General features: G+C 54.5%; 1 protein-coding gene across 2 annotated transcripts in view; it reads right to left on the bottom strand.

Annotated features, from left to right (window-relative positions):
• Positions 1–502: 502 nt before the first annotated feature.
• LOC140411255 (protein LBH-like) overlaps positions 503–23,655 on the bottom strand; it is a 34,239-nt gene continuing 11,086 nt past the window's right edge. For both annotated transcript variants that reach the window (XM_072500382.1, XM_072500381.1), the window contains exons 2-3: positions 8,274–8,368; positions 503–1,277 (exon numbers count right to left, since the gene is read on the bottom strand). In XM_072500382.1, the coding sequence (XP_072356483.1) occupies positions 1,083–1,277; positions 8,274–8,348 (270 nt within the window). In that variant the 5' untranslated portion in view covers positions 8,349–8,368 and the 3' untranslated portion in view covers positions 503–1,082. The remainder of the gene's footprint in view (positions 1,278–8,273; positions 8,369–23,655) is intronic.

Raw genomic sequence — 23,655 nt, forward strand, 5'->3', positions numbered from 1 at the left:
AAAAGCCGTTTCCTGACTACTTGATAACATAAAAGAGATAATTTCTCTCTGGAAGGAATTCAAACCTGCTGTTTGAGAAGGAGAACAGAGTATCAATAACAAGTCTTATACCAGTAAGAGAGCCGGGTGCTGGGCCACGCCTTTGGAAAGGGGTTTCTGGTTTTACTTGTCATTGAATTGGAACAGTTAAGGGGGAATTCATTAAGAGATATACATAAAGTGCTGTAGCTGTGTGGGGTATTTATGTTTGTTGTTGATAAAAATTCTTCCTGTGTGTGTTTATAAAAATGTTAACTAAATTCATAGAATACACTTTGTTATTAATTACAAGCGCTTACGGCCTGTGCTGAATAACACCTAAAAGGTAGGCCCGTGTGCTCATCCTAACCAAAATTAATAAACAGTAAGAGGTCAGGTGGACTCCATGATATCCTTTGGTGTTTCCTAAACCCTGGCCCATAGTAGAATTGTTTTCTGGAGGCCACAAAGAGTCCACACCAAGTTTGCTGAAGCAAAACCGACTTTATTTTACAACTGCTATTATATACATCTCCAGTAGCTCCCTACTGGGCCTTTATTACTCACTGCCTTCCTGGCCAACTCTATTTATACATAGCCAGGCATTGGTAAAGGTCCCCACTCCCTTATCGAGGGAGCTGGAAACCCACAAGGTGCACAGGGTAGTTAATCGTTCCTGCCCCGTCAGACTCGTGTGGGTTCTAACACTTTGCATGTGGTTGATGGGATTGGTGCCAACTGCAAATCTACAGTGACAGGCCTCAGCACAACCCCCCTCAAATCTCATTGCAGATATCACAGTTCAGTAAACAAAACACTGAGGAAGAAAATAATAGTTCTGAGGCTTTGTAAAGGATAGAAGCGTCGATCCGTCCAACAGGACAACAAGCGTACAGCAAGCCCACAGGATCTGAGGTCACTGGAAACCTCCAGAAATACCAGGCCAAGCTTATCCAGGCCAGGCCGCAAGGATGGTCCTCCCCCTGGTTTGGCTCCCAGTGGGAAATTCCCCATCCTCTCGTCTTCTCCAGAGGCACTCAATTTATTGTTAGTGAGAGGTTCAGTTATTGCTCCATGCTGACCAGCGTCTCACTCTCTTTGCTGGCTTTGACACATGCCTCCTCAGTCACCACCATCTCCTCTGGTGGCCACCGTAGTTCCCCACTCTCCACCTCTCCCTCACTCGGTTCCACCACAATGGATGGGAGGCGATCCTTCAGTCGACAGAAATGGTCAAAGTCGGAGGGATCGGGAAATATCTGGGCAAGAAAAGAAGGATGATAGTGAGGGACAGGTCAGTGGGACTGGGCACCTGCCAACACTGGACTGGAGACCCATCTCCTCATCACTGTCTGAATAATGCACGATTACCCCACCGCCCGCTGTCCCTCCCCACAGTCCGCAAAGACCTGCATCCATCCATAATCCAATCCCGGGCTTCACGAAGCAACTGGATTCACTGGGTTGGGATCTGGAGCAGGAATCACCAGATTGGATTCAGGAGTCGTCATCACTGGATGGGGATCTGGCGCTGAGATCACTGGCTGGGGATCTGGGGCTGGGACCATTGGCTGGGGATCTGGGACTGGGATCACTGGCTGGGGATCTGGCAATAGGATCACTGGCTGGGGATCTGGCAATAGAATCACTGACTGGGGATCTGGTGCTGAGATCACTGGCTGGGAATCTGCCACTGGGATCACTGAATGGGGATCTGGTGCTGAGATCAATGACTGGGGATCTGGCACTGGGATCACTGAATGGGGATCTGGCGCTGAGATCACTGACTGGGGATATGGCGCTGAGATCACTGAATGGGGATCTGGTGCTGAGATCACTGACTGGGGATCTGGCACTGGGATCACTGACTGGGGATCTCACACTCGGATCACTGACTGGGGATCTGGCACTGGGATCACTGAATGGGGATCTGGTGCTGAGATCACTGACTGGGGATCTGGCACTGGGATCACTGACTGGGGATATGGCGCTGAGATCACTGACTGGGGATCTCGCACTGGGATCACTGAATGGGGATCTGGCGCTGAGATCACTGACTGGGGATCTGGCGCTGAGATCACTGAATGGGGATCTGGTGCTGAGATCACTGACTGGGGATCTCGCACTGGGATCACTGACTGGGGATCTGGCACTGGGATCACTGACTGGGGATATGGCGCTGAGATCACTGACTAGGGATCTGGCACTGGGATCACTGACTGGGGATCTGGCACTGGGATCACTGAATGGGGATCTGGTGCTGAGATCACTGACTGGGGATCTGGCGCTGGGATCACTGACTGGGGATCCGGCACTGGGATCACTGAATGGGGATCTGGCGCTGAGATCACTGACTGGGGATCTGGCACTGGGATCACTGACTGGGGATCTGGCACTGGGATAACTGAATGGGGATCTGGCACTGGGATAACTGAATGGGGATCTGGTGCTGAGATCACTGACTGGGGATCTGGCACTGGGATCACTGAATGGGGATCTGGTGCTGAGATCACTGACTGGGGATCTGGCGCTGGGATCACTGACTGGGGATCCGGCACTGGGATCACTGACTGGGGATCTGGCGCTGAGATCACTGACTGGGGATCTGGCACTGGGATCACTGACTGGGGATCTGGCACTGGGATAACTGAATGGGGATCTGGCACTGGGATAACTGAATGGGGATCTGGTGCTGAGATCACTGACTGGGGTTCTCGCACTGGGATCACTGACTGGGGATCTGGCACTGGGATCACTGAATGGGGATCTGGCACTGGGATCACTGAATGGGGATCTGGCGCTGAGATCACTGACTGGGGATCTGGCACTGGGATCACTGAATGGGGATCTGGCGCTGAGATCACTGACTGGGGATCTGGCACTGGGATCACTGACTGGGGATCTGGTGCTGAGATCACTGACTGGGGATCTGGCACTGGGATCACTGACTGGGGATCTGGCGCTGAGATCACTGACTGGGGATCTGGCACTGGGATCACTGAATGGGGATCTGGCGCTGAGATCACTGACTGGGGATCTCGCACTCGGATCACTGAATGGGGATCTGGTGCTGAGATCACTGACTGGGAATCTGCCGCTGGGATCACTGACTGGGGATCTGGCACTGGGATAACTGACTGGGGATCCGGCACTGGGATAACTGAATGGGGATCTGGTACTGAGATCACTGACTGGGGATCTGGCACTGGGATCACTGACTGGGGATCTGGCGCTGAGATCACTGATTGGGTATCTCGCACTGGGATCACTGACTGGGGTTCTCGCACTGGGATCACTGACTGGGGATCTGGCACTGGGATCACTGAATGGGGATCTGGCACTGGGATAACTGAATGGGGATCTGGTGCTGAGATCACTGACTGGGGTTCTCGCACTGGGATCACTGACTGGGGATCTGGCACTGGGATCACTGAATGGGGATCTGGCACTGGGATAACTGAATGGGGTTCTCGCACTGGGATCACTGACTGGGGATCTGGCACTGGGATCACTGAATGGGGATCTGGCACTGGGATCACTGAATGGGGATCTGGCGCTGAGATCACGGACTGGGGATCTGGCACTGGGATCACTGAATGGGGATCTGGCGCTGAGATCACTGACTGGGGATCTGGCACTGGGATCACTGAATGGGGATCTGGTGCTGAGATCACTGACTGGGGATCTGGCACTGGGATCACTGACTGGGGATATGGCGCTGAGATCACTGACTGGGGATCTGGCACTGGGATCACTGACTGGGGATCTCGCACTCGGATCACTGAATGGGGATCTGGTGCTGAGATCACTGGCTGGGGATCTCGCACTGGGATCACTGACTGGGAATCTGCCGCTGGGATCACTGACTGGGGATCTGGCACTGGGATAACTGAATGGGGATCTGGTGCTGAGATCACTGACTGGGGATCTGGCACTGGGATAACTGAATGGGGATCTGGCACTGGGATCACTGACTGGGGTTCTCGCACTGGGATCACTGACTGGGAATCTGCCGCTGGGATCACTGACTGGGGATCTGGCACTGGGATAACTGAATGGGGATCTGGTGCTGAGATCACTGACTGGGGATCTGGCACTGGGATAACTGAATGGGGATCTGGCACTGGGATCACTGAATGGGGATCTGGCGCTGAGATCACTGACTGGGGATCTGGCAATGGGATCACTGAATGGGGATCTGGCACTGGGATAACTGAATGGGGATCTGGTGCTGAGATCACTGACTGGGGATCTGGCACTGGGATAACTGAATGGGGATCTGGCACTGGGATCACTGAATGGGGATCTGGCACTGGGATAACTGAATGGGGATCTGGTGCTGAGATCACTGACTGGGGATCTGGCACTGGGATCACTGACTGGGGATCTTGCGCTGAGATCACTGATTGGGGATCTCACACTGGGATCACTGACTGGGGTTCTCACACTGGGATCACTGACTGGGGTTCTCGCACTGGGATCACTGACTGGGGATCTGGCACTGGGATCACTGAATGGGTATCTGGCACTGGGATAACTGAATGGGGATCTGGTGCTGAGATCACTGACTGGGGTTCTCGCACTGGGATCACTGACTGGGGATCTGGCACTGGGATCACTGAATGGGGATCTGGCACTGGGATCACTGACTGGGAATCTGGCACTGGGATCACTGAATGGGGATCTGGCGCTGAGATCACTGACTGGGGATCTGGCACTGGGATCACTGACTGGGGATCTCGCACTCGGATCACTGAATGGGGATCTGGTGCTGAGATCACTGAATGGGGATCTGGTGCTGAGATCACTGAATGGGGATCTGGTGCTGAGATCACTGACTGGGAATCTGCCACTGGGATCACTGACTGGGGATCTGGCACTGGGATCACTGAATGGGGATCTGGCACTGGGATCACTGACTGGGGATCTGGCACTGGGATCACTGACTGGGGATCTGGTGCTGAGATCACTGACTGGGGATCTGGTGCTGAGATCACTGAATGGGGATCTGGCACTGGGATCACTGACTGGGGATCTGGCACTGGGATCACTGAATGGGGATCTGGTGCTGAGATCACTGACTGGGGATCTGGTGCTGAGATCACTGAATGGGGATCTGGCACTGGGATCACTGACTGGGGATCCGGCGCTGAGATCACTGACTGGGGATCTCGCACTGGGATCACTGAATGGGGTTCTCGCACTGGGATCACTGAATGGGGATCTGGTGCTGAGATCACCGACTGGGGATCTGGCACTGGGATAACTGAATGGGGATCTGGTGCTGAGATCACTGACTGGGGATCTGGCACTGGGATAACTGAATGGGGATCTGGTGCTGAGATCACTGACTGGGGATCTGGCACTGGGATCACTGACTGGGGCTCTGGCACTGGGATCACTGACTGGGGATCTGGCACTGGGATCACTGACTGGGGATCTCGCACTCGGATCACTGAATGGGGATCTGGTGCTGAGATCACTGAATGGGGATCTGGTGCTGAGATCACTGACTGGGGATCTGCCACTGGGATCACTGACTGGGGATCTGGCACTGGGATCACTGAATGGGGATCTGGTGCTGAGATCACTGACTGGGGATCTGGTGCTGAGATCACTGAATGGGGATCTGGCACTGGGATCACTGAATGGGGTTCTCGCACTGGGATCACTGAATGGGGTTCTCGCACTGGGATCACTGAATGGGGTTCTCGCACTGGGATCACTGAATGGGGTTCTCGCACTGGGATCACTGAATGGGGATCTGGTGCTGAGATCACCGACTGGGGATCTGGCACTGGGATAACTGAATGGGGATCTGGTGCTGAGATCACTGACTGGGGCTCTGGCACTGGGATCACTGAATGGGGATCTGGTGCTGAGATCACTGACTGGGGATCTGGCACTGGGATCACTGAATGGGGATCTGGCACTGGGATCACTGAATGGGGATCTGGTGCTGAGATCACTGACTGGGGATCTGGCACTGGGATCACTGAATGGGGTTCTCGCACTGGGATCACTGAATGGGGTTCTCGCACTGGGAGCACTGAATGGGGATCTGGCACTGGGATCACTGAATGGGGATCTGGCGCTGAGATCACTAACTGGGGATCTGGCACTGGGATCACTGAATGGGGATCTGGTGCTGAGATCACCGACTGGGGATCTGGCACTGGGATAACTGAATGGGGATCTGGTGCTGAGATCACTGACTGGGGATCTGGCACTGGGATCACTGACTGGGGATCTGGCACTGGGATCACTGAATGGGGTTCTCGCACTGGGATCACTTAATGGGGATCTGGTGCTGAGATCACTGACTGGGGATCTGGCACTGGGATCACTGAATGGGGTTCTCGCACTGGGATCACTGAATGGGGATCTGGTGCTGAGATCACTGGCTGGGGATCTCGCACTGGGATCACTGACTGGGGATCTGGCACTGGGATCACTGAATGGGGATCTGGTGCTGAGATCACTGAATGGGGATCTGGTGCTGAGATCACTGACTGGGGATCTGGCACTGGGATCACTGAATGGGGATCTGGCGCTGAGATCACTGAATGGGGACCTGGTGCTGAGATCACTGAATGGGGATCTGGTGCTGAGATCACTGACTGGGGATCTGGCGCTGAGATCACTGACTGGGGATCTGGCACTGGGATCACTGAATGGGGTTCTCGCACTGGGATCACTGAATGGGGAACTGGCACTGGGATCACTGAATGGGGATCTGGCACTGGGATCACTGAATGGGGATCTGGCACTGGGATCACTGAATGGGGATCTGGCACTGGGATCACTGACTGGGGATCTGGCACTGGGATCACTGACTGGGGATCTGGCACTGGGATCACTGAATGGGGATCTGGCGCTGGGATCACTGACTGGGGATCTGGCACTGGGATCACTGAATGGGGATCTGGCGCTGGGATCACTGACTGGGGATCTGGCACTGGGATCACTGAATGGGGATCTGGCACTGGGATCACTGACTGGGGATCTGGCACTGGGATCACTGAATGGGGATCTGGCGCTGGGATCACTGACTGGGGATCTGGCACTGGGATCACTGAATGGGGATCTGGCGCTGAGATCACTGACTGGGGATCCGGCACTGGGATCACTGACTGGGGATCTGGCACTGGGATCACTGGCTGGGGATCTGCCGCTGGGATCACTGAATGGGGATCTGGCGTTGCGATCACTGACTGGGGATCTGGCGCTGAGATCACTGGCTGGGGATCTGGCACTGGGATCACTGAATGGGGATCTGGCACTGGGATCACTGAATGGGGATCTGGCGCTGAGATCACTGAATGGGGATCTGGCGCTGAGATCACTGAATGGGGATCCGGCACTGGGATCACTGAATGGGGTTCTCGCACTGAGATCACTGACTGGGGTTCTCACACTGGGATCACTGACTGGGGATCCGGCACTGGGATCACTGACTGGGGATCTGGCGCTGGGATCACTGGCTGGGGATCTGCCGCTGGGATCACTGGCTGGGGATCTGGCGCTGAGATCACTGAATGGGGATCCGGCACTGGGATCACTGAATGGGGATCTGGCACTGGGATCACTGGCTGGGGATCTGCCGCTGGGATCACTGAATGGGGATCTGGCGTTGCGATCACTGACTGGGGATCTGGCGCTGAGATCACTGGCTGGGGATCTGGCACTGGGATCACTGAATGGGGATCTGGCACTGGGATCACTGAATGGGGATCTGGCGCTGAGATCACTGAATGGGGATCTGGCGCTGAGATCACTGAATGGGGATCCGGCACTGGGATCACTGAATGGGGTTCTCGCACTGAGATCACTGACTGGGGATCCGGCGCTGAGATCACTGACTGGGGATCTGGCACTGGGATCACTGACTGGGGATCTGGCACTGGGATCACTGACTGGGGATCTGGCACTGGGATCACTGACTGGGGATCCGGCACTGGGATCACTGACTGGGGATCTCGCACTGAGATCACTGACTGGGGTTCTCACACTGGGATCACTGACTGGGGATCTCGCACTGAGATCACTGACTGGGGATCTCGCACTGGGATCACTGACTGGGGATCCGGCACTGGGATCACTGACTGGGGATCTGGAATCTCACAATTTGAGGACCCCTCTCACCTTCATTCAGCTTTTCAAAGCCAAACTGTGGCTTCTTACCGAGAAGAAATGATTGTTTGTTCGGCCCTCCTCGCCCTTTAGCAGCACATTCCCTGATTGAACGGACTAACCTGGAAACAGAGAGGGTCCTTCCGGGAACTGAGTTCCATCTGATCAATGGAGTCCGAATTCACCACCCCAGTCATAGCGTCAGCAGCACACAGGCCTGGGAGGAAACAAAAACAGATAACACTGGGGTACAGTACTGGTGGGGACGGGTCTGTCACTATAACACTGGGGTATAGTACTGGTGGGGACGGGTCTGTCACTGTATAACACTGGAGTACAGTACTGGTGGGACGAGTCTGTCACTGTATAACACTGGGGTACAGTACTGGTGGGGACGGGTCTGTCGCTGTATAACACTGGGGTACAGTACTGGTGGGGACGGGTCTGTCACTGTATAACACTGGGGTACAGTACTGGTGGGGACGGGTCTGTCACTATAACACTGGGGTATAGTACTGGTGGGGACGGGTCTGTCACTGTATAACACTGGGGTACAGTACTGGTGGGGACAGGCCTGTCACTGTATAACACTGGGGTACAGTACTGGTGGGGAGGGTCTGTCACTGTATAACACTGGGGTACAGTACTGGTGGGGACGGGTCTGTCACTGTATAACACTGGTGTACAGTACTGGTGGGGAGGGTCTGTCACTGTATAACACTGGGGTACAGTACTGGTGGGGACGGGTCTGTCACTGTATAACACTGGGGTACAGTACTGGTGGGGACGGGTCTGTCACTGTATAACACTGGGGTACAGTACTGGTGGGGACGGGTCTGTCACTGTATGACACTGGGGTACAGTACTGGTGGGGACGGGTCTGTCACTGTATAACACTGGGGTACAGTACTGGTGGGGACGGGTCTGTCACTGTATAACACTGGGGTACAGTACTGGTGGGGACGGGTCTGTCACTGTATAACACTGGGGTACAGTACTGATGGGGACGGGTCTGTCACTGTATGACACTGGGGTACAGTACTGGTGGGGACGGGTCTGTCACTGTATAACACTGGGGTACAGTACTGGTGGGGACGGGTCTGTCACTGTATAACACTGGGGTACAGTACTGGTGGGGATGGGTCTGTCACTGTATAACACTGGGGTACCGTACTGGTGGGGATGGGTCTGTCACTGTATAACACTGGGTACAGTACTGGTGGGGACGGGTCCGTCACTGTATAACACTGGGGTACAGTACTGGTGGGGACGGGTCTGTCACTGTATAACACTGGGGTACAGTACTGGTGGGGACGGGTCTGTCACTGTATAACACTGGGGTACAGTACTGGTGGGGACGGGTCTGTCACTGTATAACACTGGGGTACAGTACTGGTGGGGACGGGTCTGTCGCTGTATAACACTGGGGTACAGTACTGGTGGGGACGGGTCTGTCACTGTATAACACTGGGGTACAGTACTGGTGGGGACGGGTCTGTCACTGTATAACACTGGGGTACAGTACTGGTGGGGACGGGTCTGTCACTATAACACTGGGGTACAGTACTGGTGGGGACGGGTCTGTCGCTGTATAACACTGGGGTACAGTACCGGTGGGGACGGGTCTGTCACTATAACACTGGGGTACAGTACTGGTGGGGACGGGTCTGTCGCTGTATAACACTGGGGTACAGTACTGGTGGGGACGGGTCTGTCACTGTATAACACTGGGGTACAGTACTGGTGGGGACGGGTCTGTCACTGTATAACACTGGGGTACAGTACTGGTGGGGACGGGTCTGTCACTGTATAACACTGGGTACAGTACTGGTGGGGACGGGTCCGTCACTGTATAACACTGGGGTACAGTACTGGTGGGGACGGGTCTGTCACTGTATAACACTGGGGTACAGTACTGGTGGGGACGGGTCTGTCACTGTATAACACTGGGTACAGTACTGGTGGGGATGGGTCTGTCACTGTATAACACTGGGGTACAGTACTGGTGGGGACGGGTCTGTCACTGTATAACACTGGAGTACAGTACTGGTGGGGATGGGTCTGTCACTGTATAACACTGGGGTACAGTACTGGTGGGGACTGGTCTGTCACTGTATAACACTGGGGTACAGTACTGGTGGGGACGGGTCTGTCGCTGTATAACACTGGGGTACAGTACTGGTGGGGACGGGTCTGTCACTGTATAACACTGGGGTACAGTACTGGTGGGGACGGGTCTGTCACTGTATAACACTGGGGTACAGTACTGGTGGGGACGGGTCTGTCACTGTATAACACTGGGGTACAGTACTGGTGGGGACGGGTCTGTCACTGTATAACACTGGGGTACAGTACTGGTGGGGATGGGTCTGTCACTGTATAACACTGGGGTACAGTACTGGTGGGGACCGGTCTGTCACTGTATAACACTGGGGTACAGTACTGGTGGGGACGGGTCTGTCACTGTATAACACTGGGGTACAGTACTGGTGGGGACGGGTCTGTCACTGTATAACACTGGGGTACAGTACTGCTGGGGTCGGGTCTGTCACTGTATAACACTGGGGTACAGTACTGGTGGGGACGGGTCTGTCACTGTATAACACTGGGGTACAGTACTGGTGGGGACGGGTCTGTCACTGTATAACACTGGGGTACAGTACTGGTGGGGACGGGTCTGTCACTGTATAACACTGGGGTACAGTACTGGTGAGGACGGGCCTGTCACTGTATAACACTGGGGTACAGTACTGGTGGGGACGGGTCTGTCAGTGTATAACACTGGGTTACAGTACTGGTGGGGACGGGCCTGTCACTGTATAACACTGGGGTACAGTACTGGTGGGGACAGGTCTGTCACTGTATAACACTGGGGTACAGTACTAGTGGGGAGGGTCTGTCACTGTATAACACTGGGTACAGTACTGGTGGGGACGGGTCTGTCCCTGTATAACACTGGGGTACAGTACTGGTGGGGACGGGACTGTCACTGTATAACACTGGGGTACAGTACTGGTGGGGACGGGTCTGTCACTGTATAACACTGGGGTACAGTACTGGTGGGGACGGGTCTGTCCCTGTATAACACTGGGGTACAGTACTGGTGGGGACGTGTCTGTCACTGTATAACACTGGGGTACAGTACTGGTGGGGACGGGTCTGTCACTGTATAACACTGGGGTACAGTACTGGTGGGGACGGGTCTGTCACTGTATAACACTGGGGTACAGTACTGGTGGGGACGGGTCTGTCACTGTATAACACTGGGGTACAGTACTGGTGGGGACGGGTCTGTCACTGTATAACACTGGGGTACAGTACTGGTGGGGACGGGTCTGTCACTGTATAACACTGGGATACAGTACTGGTGGGGACGGGTCTGTCACTGTATAACACTGGGGTACAGTACTGGTGGGGACGGGTCTGTCACTGTATAACACTGGGGTACAGTACTGGTGGGGACGGGTCTGTCACTGTATAACACTGGGGTACAGTACTGGTGGGGACGGGTCTGTCACTGTATAACACTGGGGTACAGTACTGGTGGGGACGTGTCTGTCACTGTATAACACTGGGGTACAGTACTGGTGGGGACGGGCCTGTCACTGTGTAACACTGGGATACAGTACTGGTGGGGATGGGTCTGTCACTGTATAACACTGGGGTACAGTACTGGTGGGGACGGGTCTGTCACTGTATAACACTGGGATACAGTACTGGTGGGGAGGGTCTGTCACTGTATAACACTGGGGTACAGTACTGGTGGGGACGGGTCTGTCGCTGTATAACACTGAGGTACAGTACTGGTGGGGACGGGCCTGTCACTGTATTACACTGGGGTACAGTACTGGTGGGGACGGGTCTGTCACTGTATAACACTGGGGTACAGTACTGGTGGGGACGGGTCTGTCGCTGTATAACACTGGGGTACAGTACTGGTGGGGACGGGTCTGTCACTGTATAACACTGGGGTACAGTACTGGTGGGGACGGGTCTGTCACTGTATAACACTGGGGTACAGTACTGGTGGGGATGGGTCTGTCACTGTATAACACTGGGATACAGTACTGGTGGGGACGGGTCTGTCACTGTATAACACTGGGATACAGTACTGGTGGGGACGGGTCTGTCTCTGTATAACACTGGTGTACAGTACTGGTGGGGATGTGTCTGTCACTGTATACACTGAGGTACAGTACTGGTGGGGACGGGTCTGTCGCTGTATAACACTGGGGTACAGTACTGGTGGGGACGGGTCTGTCACTGTATAACACTGGGATACAGTACTGGTGGGGACGGGTCTGTCTCTGTATAACACTGGGATACAGTACTGGTGGGGAGGGTCTGTCACTGTATAACACTGGGGTACAGTACTGGTGGGGACGGGTCTGTCACTGTATAACACTGGGATACAGTACTGGTGGGGAGGGTCTGTCACTGTATAACACTGGGGTACAGTACTGGTGGGGACGGGTCTGTCGCTGTATAACACTGAGGTACAGTACTGGTGGGGACGGGCCTGTCACTGTATTACACTGGGGTACAGTACTGGTGGGGACGGGTCTGTCACTGTATAACACTGGGGTACAGTACTGGTGGGGACGGGTCTGTCACTGTATAACACTGAGGTACAGTACTGGTGGGGACGGGCCTGTCACTGTATTACACTGGGGTACAGTACTGGTGGGGACGGGTCTGTCACTGTATTACACTGGGGTACAGTACTGGTGGGGACGGGTCTGTCACTGTATAACACTGTGGTACAGTACTGGTGGGGACGGGTCTGTCACTGTATAACACTGGGGTACAGTACTGGTGGGGGAGGGTCTGTCACTGTATAACACTGGGGTACAGTACTGGTGGGGACGGGACTGTCACTGTATAACACTGGGGTACAGTACTGGTGGGGACGGGTCTGTCACTGTATAACACTGGGGTACAGTACTGGTGGGGACGGGTCTGTCACTGTATAACACTGGGGTACAGTACTGGTGGGGACTGGTCTGTCACTGTATAACACTGGGGTACAGTACTGGTGGGGACGGGTCTGTCAGTGTATAACACTGGGGTACAGTACTGGTGGGGACGGGTCTGTCACTGTATAACACTGGGGTACAGTACTGGTGGGGACGGCTCTGTCACTGTATAACACTGGGATACAGTACTGGTGGGGACGGGTCTGTCACTGTATAACACTGGGGTACAGTACTGGTGGGGACGGGTCTGTCACTGTATAACACTGGGGTACAGTACTGGTGGGAACGGGTCTGTCACTGTATAACACTGGGATACAGTACTGGTGGGGACGGGTCTGTCACTGTATAACACTGGGATACAGTACTGGTGGGGACGGGTCTGTCCCTGTATAACACTGGGGTACAGTACTGGTGGGGACGGTCTGTCACTGTATAACACTGGGGTACAGTACTGGTGGGGACGGGTCTGTCACTGTATAGCACTGGGATACAGTACTAGTGGGGACGGGCCTGTCACTGTATAACACTGGGGTACAGTACTGGTGGGGACGGGTCTGTCACTGTATAACACTGGGGTACAGTACTGGTGGGGAGGGTCTGTCACTGTATAACACTGGGGTACAGTACTGGTGGGGACGGGTCTGTCACTGTATAACACTGGGGTACAGTACTGGTGGGGACGGGTCTGTCACTGTATAACACTGGGGTACAGTACTGGTGGGGAGGGTCTGTCACTGTATAACACTGGGGTACAGTACTGGTGGGGACGGGTCTGTCACTGTATAACACTGGGGTACAGTACTGGTGGGGAGGGTCTGTCACTGTATAACACTGGGGTACAGTACTGGTGGGGAGGGTCTGTCACTGTATAACACTGGGGTACAGTACTGGTGGGGATGGGTCTGTCACTGTATAACACTGGGGTACAGTACTGGTGGGGACGGGTCTGTCACTGTATAACACTGGGGTACAGTACTGGTGGGGAGGGTCTGTCACTGTATAACACTGGGGTACAGTACTGGTGGGGAGGGTCTGTCACTGTATAACACTGGGGTACAGTACTGGTGGGGATGGGTCTGTCACTGTATAACACTGGGGTACAGTACTGGTGGGGATGGGTCTGTCAGTGTATAACACTGGGGTACAGTACTGGTGGGGACGGGTCTGTCACTGTATAACACTGGGGTACAGTACTGGTGGGGATGGGTCTGTCAGTGTATAACACTGGGGTACAGTACTGGTGGGGACGGGTCTGTCACTGTAAAACACTGGGGTACAGTACTGGTGGGGACAGGTCTGTCACTGTATAACACTGGGGTACAGTACTGGTGGGGACGGGTCTGTCACTGTATAACACTGGGGTACAGTACTGGTGGGGACGGGGCTGTCACTGTATAACACTGGGGTACGGTACTGGTGGGGACGGGTCTGTCACTGTATAACACTGGGGTACAGTACTGGTGGGGATGGGTCTGTCACTGTATAACACTGGGGTACAGTACTGGTGGGGACGGGCCTGTCACTGTATAACACTGGGGTACAGTACTGTTGGGGACAGGTCTGTCACTGTATAACACTGGGGTACAGTACTGGTGGGGACGGGTCTGTCACTGTATAACACTGGGGTACAGTACTGGTGGGGACAGGTCTGTCACTGTATAACACTGGGGTACAGTACTGGTGGGGACGGGTCTGTCACTGTATAACACTGGGGTACAGTACTGGTGGGGACAGGTCTGTCACTGTATAACACTGGGGTACAGTACTGTTGGGGACGGGTCTGTCACTGTATAACACTGGGGTACAGTACTGGTGGGGTCGGGTCTGTCACTGTATAACACTGGGGTACGGTACTGGTGGGGACGGGTCTGTCACTGTATAACACTGGGGTACAGTACTGGTGGGGACGGGTCTGTCACTGTGTAACACTGGGATACAGTACTGGTGGGGATGGGTCTGTCACTGTATAACACTGGGGTACAGTACTGGTGGGGACAGGTCTGTCACTGTATAACATTGGGGTACAGTACTGGTGGGGACGGGTCTGTCACTGTATAACACTGGGGTACAGTACTGGTGGGGATGGGTCTGTCACTGTATAACACTGGGGTACAGTACTGGTGGGGACGGGCCTGTCACTGTATAACACTGGGGTACAGTACTGGTGGGGACGGGACTGTCACTGTATAACACTGGGGTACAGTACTGGTGGGGACGGGTCTGTCACTGTATAACACTGGGGTACAGTACTGGTGGGGATGGGTCTGTCACTGTATAACACTGGGGTACAGTACTGGTGGGGACAGGTCTGTCACTGTATAACATTGGGGTACAGTACTGGTGGGGACGGGTCTGTCACTGTGTAACACTGGGGTACAGTACTGGTGGGGACGGGTCTGTCACTGTGTAACACTGGGGTACAGTACTGGTGGGGACGGGTCAGTCACTGTATAACACTGGGGTACAGTACTGGTGGGGACGGGTCTGTCACTGTATAACACTGGGGTACAGTACTGGTGGGGACGGGCCTGTCACTGTATAACACTGGGGTACAGTACTGGTGGGGACGGGACTGTCACTGTATAACACTGGGGTACAGTACTGGTGGGGACGGGCCTGTCACTGTATAACACTGGGGTACAGTACTGGTGGGGAGGGTCTGCCACTGTATAACACTGGGGTACAGTACTGGTGGGGAGGGTCTATCACTGTATAACACTGGGTACAGTACTGGTGGGGAGGGTCTGCCACTGTATAACACTGGGGTACAGTACTGGTGGGGACGGGTCTGTCACTGTATAACACTGGGGTACAGTACTGGTGGGGACGGGTCTGTCACTGTATAACACTGGGGTACAGTACTGGTGGGGACGGGTCTGTCACTGTATAACACTGGGGTACAGTACTGGTGGGGAGGGTCTGCCACTGTATAACACTGGGGTACAGTACTGGTGGGGACGGGTCTGTCACTGTATAACACTGGGGTACAGTACTGGTGGGGACGGGTCTGTCACTGTATAACACTGGGGTACAGTACTGGTGGGGACGGGTCTGTCACTGTATAACACTGGGGTACAGTACTGGTGGGGCCGGGTCTGTCACTGTATAACACTGGGGTACAGTACTGGTGGGGACGTGTCTGTCACTGTATAACACTGGGGTACAGTACTGGTGGGGAGGGTCTGTCACTGTATAACACCGGGGTACAGTACTGGTGGGGAGGGTCTGCCACTGGATAACACTGGGGTACAGTACTGGTGGGGACTGGCCTGTCACTGTATAACACTGGGGTACAGTACTGGTGGGGACGGGTCTGTCACTGTATAACACTGGGGTACAGTACTGGTGGGGAAGGGTCTGTCGCTGTATAACACTGGGGTACAGTACTGGTGGGGTCGGGTCTGTCACTGTATAACACTGGGGTACAGTACTGGTGGGGATGGGTCTGTCACTGTATAACACTGGGGTACAGTACTGGTGGGGGCGGGTCTGTCACTGTATAACACTGGGGTACAGTACTGGTGGGGACGCGTCTGTCACTGTATAACACTGGGGTACAGTACTGGTGGGGTCGGGTCTGTCACTGTATAACACTGGGGTACAGTACTGGTGGGGACGGGTCTGTCACTGTATAACACTGGGGTACAGTACTGGTGGGGATGGGTCTGTCAGTGTATAACACTGGGGTACAGTACTGGTGGGGACGGGTCTGTCACTGTATAACACTGGGGTACAGTACTGGTGGGGATGGGTCTGTCAGTGTATAACACTGGGGTACAGTACTGGTGGGGACGGGTCTGTCACTGTAAAACACTGGGGTACAGTACTGGTGGGGACAGGTCTGTCACTGTATAACACTGGGGTACAGTACTGGTGGGGACGGGTCTGTCACTGTATAACACTGGGGTACAGTACTGGTGGGGACGGGGCTGTCACTGTATAACACTGGGGTACGGTACTGGTGGGGACGGGTCTGTCACTGTATAACACTGGGGTACAGTACTGGTGGGGATGGGTCTGTCACTGTATAACACTGGGGTACAGTACTGGTGGGGACGGGCCTGTCACTGTATAACACTGGGGTACAGTACTGTTGGGGACAGGTCTGTCACTGTATAACACTGGGGTACAGTACTGGTGGGGACGGGTCTGTCACTGTATAACACTGGGGTACAGTACTGGTGGGGACAGGTCTGTCACTGTATAACACTGGGGTACAGTACTGGTGGGGACGGGTCTGTCACTGTATAACACTGGGGTACAGTACTGGTGGGGACGGGGCTGTCACTGTAGAACACTGGGATACAGTACTGTTGGGGACGGGTCTGTCACTGTATAACACTGGGGTACAGTACTGGTGGGGTCGGGTCTGTCACTGTATAACACTGGGGTACGGTACTGGTGGGGACGGGTCTGTCACTGTATAACACTGGGGTACAGTACTGGTGGGGACGGGTCTGTCACTGTGTAACACTGGGATACAGTACTGGTGGGGATGGGTCTGTCACTGTATAACACTGGGGTACAGTACTGGTGGGGACAGGTCTGTCACTGTATAACATTGGGGTACAGTACTGGTGGGGACGGGTCTGTCACTGTATAACACTGGGGTACAGTACTGGTGGGGATGGGTCTGTCACTGTATAACACTGGGGTACAGTACTGGTGGGGACGGGCCTGTCACTGTATAACACTGGGGTACAGTACTGGTGGGGACGGGACTGTCACTGTATAACACTGGGGTACAGTACTGGTGGGGACGGGTCTGTCACTGTATAACACTGGGGTACAGTACTGGTGGGGATGGGTCTGTCACTGTATAACACTGGGGTACAGTACTGGTGGGGACAGGTCTGTCACTGTATAACATTGGGGTACAGTACTGGTGGGGACGGGTCTGTCACTGTGTAACACTGGGGTACAGTACTGGTGGGGACGGGTCTGTCACTGTGTAACACTGGGGTACAGTACTGGTGGGGACGGGTCAGTCACTGTATAACACTGGGGTACAGTACTGGTGGGGACGGGTCTGTCACTGTATAACACTGGGGTACAGTACTGGTGGGGACGGGCCTGTCACTGTATAACACTGGGGTACAGTACTGGTGGGGACGGGACTGTCACTGTATAACACTGGGGTACAGTACTGGTGGGGACGGGCCTGTCACTGTATAACACTGGGGTACAGTACTGGTGGGGAGGGTCTGCCACTGTATAACACTGGGGTACAGTACTGGTGGGGAGGGTCTATCACTGTATAACACTGGGTACAGTACTGGTGGGGAGGGTCTGCCACTGTATAACACTGGGGTACAGTACTGGTGGGGACGGGTCTGTCACTGTATAACACTGGGGTACAGTACTGGTGGGGACGGGTCTGTCACTGTATAACACTGGGGTACAGTACTGGTGGGGACGGGTCTGTCACTGTATAACACTGGGGTACAGTACTGGTGGGGAGGGTCTGCCACTGTATAACACTGGGGTACAGTACTGGTGGGGACGGGTCTGTCACTGTATAACACTGGGGTACAGTACTGGTGGGGACGGGTCTGTCACTGTATAACACTGGGGTACAGTACTGGTGGGGACGGGTCTGTCACTGTATAACACTGGGGTACAGTACTGGTGGGGCCGGGTCTGTCACTGTATAACACTGGGGTACAGTACTGGTGGGGACGTGTCTGTCACTGTATAACACTGGGGTACAGTACTGGTGGGGAGGGTCTGTCACTGTATAACACCGGGGTACAGTACTGGTGGGGAGGGTCTGCCACTGTATAACACTGGGGTACAGTACTGGTGGGGACTGGCCTGTCACTGTATAACACTGGGGTACAGTACTGGTGGGGACGGGTCTGTCACTGTATAACACTGGGGTACAGTACTGGTGGGGACTGGCCTGTCACTGTATAACACTGGGGTACAGTACTGGTGGGGACGGGTCTGTCACTGTATAACACTGGGGTACAGTACTGGTGGGGACGGGTCTGTCACTGTATAACACTGGGGTACAGTACTGGTGGGGACGGGTCTGTCACTGTATAACACTGGGGTACAGTACTGGTGGGGACGGGTCTGTCACTGTATAACACTGGGGTACAGTACTGGTGGGGTCGGGTCTGTCACTGTATAACACTGGGGTACAGTACTGGTGGGGATGTGTCTGTCACTGTATAACACTGGGGTACAGTACTGGTGGGGACGGGTCTGTCACTGTATAACACTGGGGTACAGTACTGTTGGGGACGGGTCTGTCACTGTATAACACTGGGGTACAGTACTGGTGGGGACGGGTCTGTCACTGTATAACACTGGGGTACAGTACTGGTGGGGGCGGGTCTGTCACTGTATAACACTGGGATACAGTACTGGTGGGGACGGGTCTGTCACTGTATAACACTGGGGTACAGTGAACAGAGAACAAAGAACAATGCAGCACAGGAAAAGGCCCTTCCTCCGTCCGAGCCAGCACCGATCATGCTGCCCGTCTGAACTAAATACCCCTACCCTTCCGGGGACCACATTCCTCTACCAGGGCAGGGTAGCACAGTGGTTAGCACAGTTGCTTCACAGCTCCAGGGTCCCAGGTTCGATTCCCGGCTTGGGTCACTGACTGTGCGGAGTCTGCACATCCTCCCCGTGTGTGCGTGGGTTTCCTCCGGGTGCTCCGGTTTCCTCCCACAGTCCAAAGATGTGCAGGTTAGGTGGATTGGCCATGATAAATTGCCCTTAGTGACCAAAAGGTTAGGTGGGGTTACTGGGTTATGTGGTAAGGATGGAGGTGTGGGCTTAGACAGGGTCGGGCAGAGACGATGGGCCGAATGGCCTCCTTCTGCACTGTAAAGTCTTTGATTCTATAATTCTATTCCCATCCTATTCATGTATTTGTCAAAATGCCTCTTAAATGTCACTATCGTCCCTGCTTCCACCACCTCCTCCGGTAGCGAGTTCCAGGCACCCACTACCCTCTGCGTAAAAAACTTGCCTCGTACATCTACTCTAAACCTTGCCCCTCTCACCTTAAACCTATGCCCCCTAGTAATTGACCCCTCTACCCTGGGAAAAAGCCTCTGACTATCCACTCTGTCTATGCCCCTCATAATTTTGTAGACCTCTATCAGGTCGCCCCTCAACCTCCTTCGTTCCAGTGAGAACAAACCGAGTTTATTCAACCGCTCCTCATAGCTAATGCCCTCCATACCAGGCAACATTCTGGTAAATCTCTTCTGCACCCTCTCGAAAGCCTCCACATCCTTCTGGTAGTGTGGCGACCAGAATTGAACACTATACTCCAAGTGTGGCCTAACTAAGGTTCTATACAGCTGCAACATGACTTGCCAATTCTTATACTCAATGCCCCGGCCAATGAAGGCAAGCATGCCGTATGCCTTCTTGACTACCTTCTCCACCTGTGTTGCCCCTTTCAATGACCTGTGGACCTGTACTCCTAGATCTCTTTGACTTTCAATACTCTTGAGGGTTCTACCATTCACTGTATATTCCCTACCTGCATTAGACCTTCCAAAATGCATTACCTCACATTTGTCCGGATTAAACTCCATCTGCCATCTCTCCGCCCAAGTCTCCAAACAATCTAAATCCTGCTGTATCCTCCGACAGTCCTCATCGCTATCCACAATTCCACCAACCTTTGTGTCGTCTGCAAACTTACTAATCAGACCAGTTACATTTTCCTCCAAATCATTTATATATACTGCAAAGAGCAAAGGTCCCAGCACTGATCCCTGTGGAACACCACTGGTCACAGCCCTCCAATTAGAAAAGCATCCTTCCATTGCTACTCTCTGCCTTCTATGACCTAGCCAGTTCTGTATCCACCTTGCCAGCTCACCCCTGATCCCGTGTGACTTCACCTTTTGTACTAGTCTACCATGAGGGACCTTGTCAAAGGCCTTACTGAAGTCCATATAGACAACATCCACTGCCCTACCTGCATCAATCATCCTAGTGACCTCCTCGAAAAACTCTATCAAGTTAGTGAGACACGACCTCCCCTTCACAAAACCATGCTGCCTCTCACTAATACGTCCATTTGCTTCCAAATGGGAGTAGATCCTGTCTTGAAGAATTCTCTCCAGTAATTTCCCTACCACTGAAGTAAGGCTCACCGGCCTGTACTTCCCTCGATTATCCTTGCTACCCTTCTTAAACAGAGGAACAACAATGGCTATTCTCCAGTCCTCCGGGACATCCCCTGAAGACAGTGAGGATCCAAAGATTTCTGTCAAGGCCTCAGCAATTTCCTCTCCAGCCTCCTTCAGTATTCTGGGGTAGATCCCATCAGGCCCTGGGGACTTATCTACCGTAATATTTTTTAAGACACCCAACACCTCGTCTTTTTGGATCTCAATGTGACCCAGGCTATCTACACAACCTTCTCCAGACTCAACATCTACCAATTTCTTCTCTTTGGTGAATACTGATGCAAAGTATTCATTTAGTACCTCGCCCATTTCCTCTGGCTCCACACATAGATTCCCTTGCCTATCCTTCAGTGGGCCAACCCTTTCCCTGGCTACCCTCTTGCTTTTTATGTACGTGTAAAAAGCCTTGGGATTTTCCTTAATCATATTTGCCAATGACTTTTCGTGACCCCTTTTCACAGTAACTTCATTGAAACCTACTTGTGACAATAAGCGATTATTATTATTATTTCCACCCCCAACTCATTTCTATATATTACAAACAGCAAAGGTCCCAGCACTGATCCCTGTGGAACACCACTGGTCACAGCCCTCCAATTAGAAACACACCCTTCCACTGCTCCCCTCTGTCGCTGTGACCTAGCCAGTTCTGTATCCATCTTGGCAGCTCACCTTGTCAAAGGCCTTACTGAAGTCCATGGAGACAACATCCACTGCCCTCCCCTCATCGATCACCTTCATCACTTCCTCAAAAAACATGATCAAGTTAGTGAGACAGGACCTCCCCCTTCACAAAACCGTGCTGCCTCTCACTAATACACCCATAGATTTCCAAGTGGGAGTAAATCCTGTCTCGAAGAATCCTCTCCATTAACGTCCCTACCATTTGACACAAGGCTCACCAAACAAAAGAACAACATTGGCTCTTCTCTAATCCTCTGGACTGCCCTTGTAGCCGGTGAGGATACTAAGGTTTCTGTCAAGGGCCTAGCAATTTCCTTCCTTGCCTCCCTCAGTTTTCTGGGGTAGATCCCATCAGGCCCTGGGGACTAATCTACCTTAATGTTTTTCAAGATCCCCAAAACCTCCTTCTTTTTGATCTCAACATGACCCAAATTATCTACACTCCCTTCCCCAGACTCCTCATCCACCAAGTCACTGGGCTCAATTCTCTGACCCCCCCGCCGGGTCGGAGAATCGCCAGGGGCTGGCGTGAATCCCGTCCCGGCCGGGTCCCGAATTCTCCGTCACGAGAGAGCCGGCGTGGATTGAACCACCTACCTTACCGGCGGGAGCAGATGGCGCGGGCGGGCACCGGGGTCCTGGGGGGGGGGGGGGGGCGATCTGGCCCTGGGGGGGGGGGGGTGCCCCCACGGTGTCCTGGCGCGCGATCGGGGCCCACCGATCCGCGGGCGGGCCTGTGCCGTGGGGGCACTCTTTTTCTTCCGCCTTCACCATGGTCTTCACTATGGCGAAGACGGCAGAGACCCCCTCCCCTGCGCATGCGCGGGGATGCCGTGAGCGGCCGCTGACGCTCCCGCACATGCGTCGCCCGGCGAAGACCTTTCAGCGCCGGCTGGCGGGGCGGAAATCACTCCGGCGCGGGCCTAGCCCCTCACGGTGAGGGCTTGGCCCCTAAAGGTGAGGAGAATTCCGCACCCTTGGGGCGGCGTGACGCCGGAGTGCTTCCCGCCACTCCATGCCGCCGGGACCCCCGCCCCGCCGGGTAGGGGAGAATCCTGGCCCTTGTATTTGGTGAATACAAGGCTGGCCCCGGAGTGGTTTGCGCCGCGCCGGTGGGGAAGGGTTTTGGTGTCCAGCGGGGAAGGGCCTCCGCCGGCTGCCGTGAGTTGGCGCATGAGCGGGAGCGCCAGCGTGTGCTGCCGTCATTCCCCGCGCATGCGCAGGGAGGGGTTCATCTCCGCGCCGGCCATCGCGGAGGACCACAGCGGCCGACACGGGGGAATAGAGTGCCCCCACGGCACAGGCCCGCCCGCGGATCGGTGGGCCCCGATCGCGGGCCAGGCTACCGTGGGGGCATCCCCCCCCCGGGGCCAGATCGCCCCGCGCCCCGCCCCCCCAGGACCCCGGAGCCCGCCCGCGCCGCCTTGTCCCGCCGGTAAGAGAGGTGGTTTGATCCACGCCGGCGGGGCAGGCATTCCAGCAGCGGGACTTCGGCCCATCCGGTCCAGAGAATCGCCGGGGGGGCAGGCCCGCCAACCGGCGCGATGCCCGCCCCCGCCGAATATCCGGTGCCGGAGAATTCGGCAACTGGCGGGGGCGGGATTCACGCCGCCCCCAGCGATTCTCCGACCCGGCAGGGGGTCGGAAAATCCCGCCCAAAGTTCTCATTTAGTCCC

Source organism: Scyliorhinus torazame, chromosome 4 (assembly GCF_047496885.1).
Source record: "Scyliorhinus torazame isolate Kashiwa2021f chromosome 4, sScyTor2.1, whole genome shotgun sequence".
Lineage (NCBI taxonomy): Eukaryota > Metazoa > Chordata > Chondrichthyes > Carcharhiniformes > Scyliorhinidae > Scyliorhinus > Scyliorhinus torazame.